This window comes from Anolis carolinensis, chromosome 3, assembly GCF_035594765.1.
Source record: "Anolis carolinensis isolate JA03-04 chromosome 3, rAnoCar3.1.pri, whole genome shotgun sequence".
Taxonomy (NCBI): domain Eukaryota; kingdom Metazoa; phylum Chordata; class Lepidosauria; order Squamata; family Dactyloidae; genus Anolis; species Anolis carolinensis.
Genome location: NC_085843.1, coordinates 211,345,601 through 211,351,600, shown reverse-complemented (window position 1 = coordinate 211,351,600; position 6,000 = coordinate 211,345,601). Strand labels below are relative to the sequence as shown.

General features: G+C 39.2%; 1 protein-coding gene across 6 annotated transcripts in view; it reads right to left on the bottom strand.

Moving 5' to 3' along the window:
- Nucleotides 1-244: 244 nt before the first annotated feature.
- The window catches only part of sgms1 (sphingomyelin synthase 1), a 101,212-nt gene continuing 95,456 nt past the window's right edge, over nt 245-6,000 (bottom strand). For all 6 annotated transcript variants that reach the window (XM_062976196.1, XM_062976195.1, XM_008116302.3 and 3 more), the window contains 3 exons: nt 5,190-5,343; nt 2,594-2,760; nt 245-1,258 (listed from right to left, as the gene is read on the bottom strand). In XM_062976196.1, coding sequence (XP_062832266.1) covers nt 1,079-1,258; nt 2,594-2,760; nt 5,190-5,343 — 501 coding nt within the window. In that variant the 3' untranslated portion in view covers nt 245-1,078. The remainder of the gene's footprint in view (nt 1,259-2,593; nt 2,761-5,189; nt 5,344-6,000) is intronic.

The following is a 6,000-nucleotide window of genomic DNA, read 5'->3' as shown; positions in this document are numbered from 1 at the left end:
AGAAAAAAATCTTATAAAAAGGAATTCATGGCTGTTTTCTTGCTATAGTTCAAATCTATGTATGGAGTAGACAATGAAGTAATTTAAGAAGCACATTTCACTCTGACCTGCTCCCCACAATATGTGAAGTATCGATTATCATATTTGGTTTTCTTTCCAACCCAGTCATTGAACATTGCTAGAGATTTCCAATTTAATTTAGATATAAAATCAAAATTTAGTAAAGTGTACAATACATATAATCTTGGTTTCATGGAATACTTTATTTAAATAAAAGCTTTGAAAGACTGTCTACTGACCATACTATCAAGACAAGAAAGGCACTAGAAACAGACAAATCTCTCTCCCAAGAAGCATTTTTTAAAATTTTACCTCTTTTCTCTGACATGTAAAAATCTTCTTAGATTTTATTTTTACGCTTATCATTTTGAAAAATAAAGTTAGGAAATACTTAGAAAATCACTTTACAACATAATAATTTTTTTGCACCTTTTGACACTGTCACTGCAGATTTACAAAATCAAAGTTTACCAAACCTTTCTGCGTCTATCATTTGTAGCTTCAGTGAAACAGGTAGAAAGATTCCTGTATATTATCCTAGTCAGGTATTTATAAACCTTCATATAGATATTTGTTAGAAAATGGCTTACAGCCCAATCTTTGGGGCAAGAGATATGAAAATTATGTTTTCCCAAGAAAATAATATGCTTTATTCCCAGACGAGACTGGAAAGACCAGAACTTATGATATAAAAGCCTTTTTGTTGCTGTTATTGTTGTTTATGCTGCTGCATCATATACAAAGAAACATGGTGATGAGCAATGCAAATCCAAAACCTATTAACAAGAAATGTATACAGTGCATGATAATTTACCATTTCGTTATTGTTGTCCATCACAGATCCTTTGGAGAGAGAAAAATATCACAGTGCTTACCAGGTAAGAGAAGAGACTTAAGTCAAGGTAATGGTTAAAAATTAGAGGAGAGGAGAGGGAGCAGTTCAATTTTTATGGCATCTCGTCATGTGGAGTTCCTAGCACTTTTGGACAGTTCTCTTGCCATCTCCTTTCTGTAGCTGTTATGTATCGTTCACAAGTCTGCTGTATTTAGGCTGTCTACCCAGGTGCAACACTTGCCAGGAAAATGGCCAGTGATAGGAGCGGGGCACAATGCCCCGGACATTCTTTTCAAAGTACTGGAAGGGCCTGTACCACCAAACCCGTGCAAGAAGGTTAGTCTGGGAAGCCTCTTTTAGCACCTGCAAAACAGAACATGTACACGTCTCAAGAAAAGAGTGGAGGGAACACATCCAGAGTTAAGTATTCATCTTCAGATATTATGGATTGGCAATGAGTAAAGGCCAAAGATCACAGGGGTAAAAACCCACAGGACTGGCCCTGCCAACACCGACATACGATTCACTTCTATGTCCAGCAAAGGACAGTATCAGCTGGCTGGAAACTCTAGTTCCTGAATACAGGTAGGTACCGAGTTACGAACATCCGACCTCTAGTTACAAACAGGGCTGAGACAATAGCAAGTGAGAAGAAATCTACCCCAAGGATGGGGAATTCACTCCCGGAAGAGTAATTCTGGGGAAAAGGTGTCTCCATTGAAGCTTTAGTACCAAATCCTTGTTTCTACAACAACCCCACATTTTCAAAATCCAATTGTCACAAGGACAGAAAGTGAGGTGAAATCCTCTGAATAGGTGCACAGAAAGCAAAAGATATCTTTTTCCTACTTACATACAAATTCAACTTAAGAACAGACATATAGAACCTATCTTGTTCATAACCCATGTAATGTTTTCTCTCTACTCTGACAATATTTTTGGTTCAGTGTAATATGCAATTTTGTGCATACCATTCTGACTAGACACCACACAAAAGAGTATCTTAGGATCTTACCACATTAAGGTTGGGATTCGTCACACATTGTGGTGAATCCATGCAGTGAGGGGCATGGAGAACCTCTTGCCCCACATCCTGTATTGCCCCATCCCACAGGGAGAAGCGTCTACCACCTGGCTTCCCCCCACTGTTGCAAAGGCAACACGGGAAGCCTGACATGTTGCTGCAGAGGTGGCGTACGCTGCTTGCTTTCCCCTTTTGTCATGGAGCCCCTCAGGAAATAGATGTATGTCATGTAATGGGCTCTGTTGCAAAAGGGGAAAGCAAGCGGCATACGACGGGCAAATTAGCCCGTAGGATGAGGTTGTAAATGTAACTCTCCACCTGCCCTCCACCTAAGCAAACCACTACTGAACTTTACTGTAATGGATTCAGTCACCACCCTATACATGAGATGATGGTGATGATGATGATGATGATAATAATAATAATAATAATAAGCAGTAGTATTTATATCCCACTTCTTCTCTTTCAACTGAGACTCACACATGCAAAAGCATATAATATGTAAATTAAAACTCAAAGAACACAAACAATAAAATAGAATTAAACACAGGACACATTAAAAATACATAGTTCGGTTAGAAACCTGTTAAACTACATAAAAGCTCACCTGAAAAGAAAGGTTTTAGCCTGCCATAATCTAAGTATGATTTTTAGGGAAGGGGAAAGAGACTCACTTGCTGATTGGCCATCGTGTGATACCACCAGAAAAGTCTTGTAGTGATGTAATAAGCCACCACCACATCCACAGTGTAGTGGTCATGAGCCAAGAGGATAAAAAACATCCCAACTATGCTGAGAGCCCAGCAAATCCAATGATACCACCAGAATCGCCGAGGTGAATCTGAAGATAAGGAAGAACACAGGGCCCCATGCATTAATTTCATATACACAATTGCATTCTTCTATACAGCATGAAGAAATGCTGGCATACCACAAATAGAAACTCTTCATACAGGATAATCCACAAACGCAATACCGCAGTAAGGAATGAAGTGCTGAAATCAATCTCATCCATTTCTGTGGCTTTAAAACATACCCAGAGGCGGTTCAACCGCCAGGCGAACCAGGTACTTGCTTGTGGTGCCATTCTGTAGGGGGCGCAGTTGAGGCGCTCCCGGGTGCACGCGCATGTGTGCATGCATGTGCGCGCACCCCCCGCTTCCTCTCGGCTTTGGTCTGGGCCTGCTCAGCAGGCCTAAGCCGAGCAGGCCAAGGCCAAAGCCAAGAGGAAGCGGGGGGTGCACACGCATGCGCGCGCACCCGGACACGCACCTCCTGCCTCCTCTCAGCTTTGGTCTGGGCCCACTCACCTCCAGGGCCTGCTTGCAAAGTAATCTAGTTTGGAACAATGGTAAAACAAGAGCACCTTGATGAGGCAAATTACATCATCTGCTCTTCTTTATTGTAACATATCCCCTATTCTGTGGCTACAGTGCAAGCTGAAGTTTGAATTTAAAGCATGAAAAATCTTCTGAAATGAAGTAAATGTGAATTCACAAACTCATTAACATTTCCTTGGCCAGAGCATGCTTTGAAGGACAATACTGGAATAAACTACAATGCCATGGGCTGGTATTTAATGAATTAGGCACAGCAACATTTATAAATAAACCAATGTAACATGAATTTGGGGAAAAAAGATTATTTTGGCTGTTGACTCTATCAGTACATATTCTCCAAAATAACGGGAACAAAATCACCTTAGATATACATTCCAATTCTCTGGAGCAAATCTGGGGAGGATACACACCTTAATATGGAGAGTGGGTCAAACATGCTGAGCAACTTGATAAATAGGACAGAATGAATCCAGGATGTGAAATGTATGATCTAGTAACAGGAGGGCAATTGGCCCATGTCCCAGGGCCACCCATGCCCTCCATCTCACCTGAGATAGCAGCTCCCTCCTCCTTCATATCTCTCTTACATTTCCACACTTTAAAAATAAGATACAGTATTTATGTACATATTTTGGTGTTGATTTGTACCTCACATCCTTTAGGGACTATATGAGAAAGGTGATTTCTGATTTGCTCTGGGATGTCTTGGAGTTTTACCCAATGTGATATGTAGCACAAAGGGTTTAAAAAACTGTGCTGACCCCCATATCCACAGGGTCAATACTTGTGGTGTCATGTATTCACATCTGACAAAATAAGTTATTTCCAGGCATTTTCTAGATCTTTCAGCACAATTCTTGGGTCAGAAACCATATTCATAAGATTTGCTATTATTATTATTATTATTCACAGTTCCATTATTATTATTATTATTATTATTATTATTATTATTATTAATATTATTCACATCACAGTTTTGGAAAAGAAAAAGGTTTGGATCATTGATGTCGCCATCCCAGGCGACAGTCGCATTGACGAAAAACAACAGGAAAAACTCAGCCGCTATCAGGACCTCAAGATTGAACTTCAAAGACTCTGGCAGAAACCAGTGCAGGTGGTCCCGGTGGTGATGAGCACATTGGGTGCCGTGCCAAAAGATCTCAGCCGGCATTTGGAAATAATAGGCATTGACAAAATTACGATCTACCAACTGCAAAAAGCCACCCTGCTGGGCTCTGCACGCATCATCCGAAAATACATCACACAGTCCTAGACACTTGGGAAGTGTTCAACTTGTGATTTTGTGATACGAAATCCAGCATATCTATTCTGTTTGCTGTGTCATACAACAACAACAACAACAATAATAATAATAGTTATTACTGTAGAGTCTCGCTTATCCAACATAAACGGGCTGGCAGAATGTTGGATAAGCAAAAATGTTGGATAATAATGAGGGATTAAGGAAAATCCTATTAAACATCAAATTATGTTATGATTTTACAAATTAACCACCAAAACATCATGTTTTACAACAAATCAAAAGAAAAAGCAGTTCAATACATGGTAACGTTATGTAGTAATTAATGTATTTACTAATTTAGCACTAAAAATTGCTATGTATTGAAAACACTGTGTACTAAAAGGCAAACTGTGTTGGCTAATACAGATGTATAAGCGAAGGTTGGATAAGCGAAATTCTACTGTATTATTATTTTATTTCTTACTGCACAGTCAATTCACATTATATATTGGTAACACAAGATCAGCATTCCTTGCTTTAACTCTTTTACATTTTATATTCTAAGATGTACTTTTAAACATAAATATAATTAATCCACATAAAATCCTTACTGTTGGGTAGCAAACATTTGACAGTGGGCTTTTATAATACATGACTTAGTCTAGGAGCAAGAATGGTCAGACTTACACTCTTTGATAAATAGGTATGTGAGTGTCAACATCACCGTGTGGCCGCTGTACAGGTAGTCGCCACACATATCATGTGCCCCTGTGATAGTGAGCCCACCTCCTGCCAACAGCTTCATTATCCTCCTCATATGCGATTCCCAGTCTCCAAAGAGCTGAAAGAAAGAGTGGGAATGGGAAAATCAGCCAGTTATTTCAGTTTAAGAGGTGAATCTTTTCTAAGCTAAGAAAGGAAAAGGAAAGCTAAATGCAAACTTGCATTCAAACATGGCACTGGAAAGGAAAATTCTACTAGGACCACTTCCGCACAACTCAATTATAATACTATGACTACATTTTCACTGCCATGGCTACAGCCTAGGGAATGTTAGGATTCGTACGTTGGTATGGCAAGAGAGCTTTTTGAGGACTCTAAATGCCCTTGCCTAAACTGCAACTCCCAGGATTCCATAGGATGGAACCATGATAGTTATACTGGTATCTGTGTACAGGAGCTTCATAGAGTGTAAGAGAAATTAAGAATTAAGAATCCATACTACAAAATTCATCTTGTCAGTTAACACAGTATTTTTGTAAACATTCCCCCTCTCTCAAATGATGCTAAATATATGCCTTCTGTGTGTTTAATTATGAGAGAGGTTATTGGCCTAGATGTCATTTTACTCATTCATTTTGTCCAGGAAATTAAAAGTATAGAAAGAGAAGCAAATAACTTGCTTTGTTACAATCATTTTTCTTTCTATTTACAGCAAGATGATCACATCAGAATAGAGATGGAAAGGCCTGGAAAAAATGGGAAAAATTGGGATTTC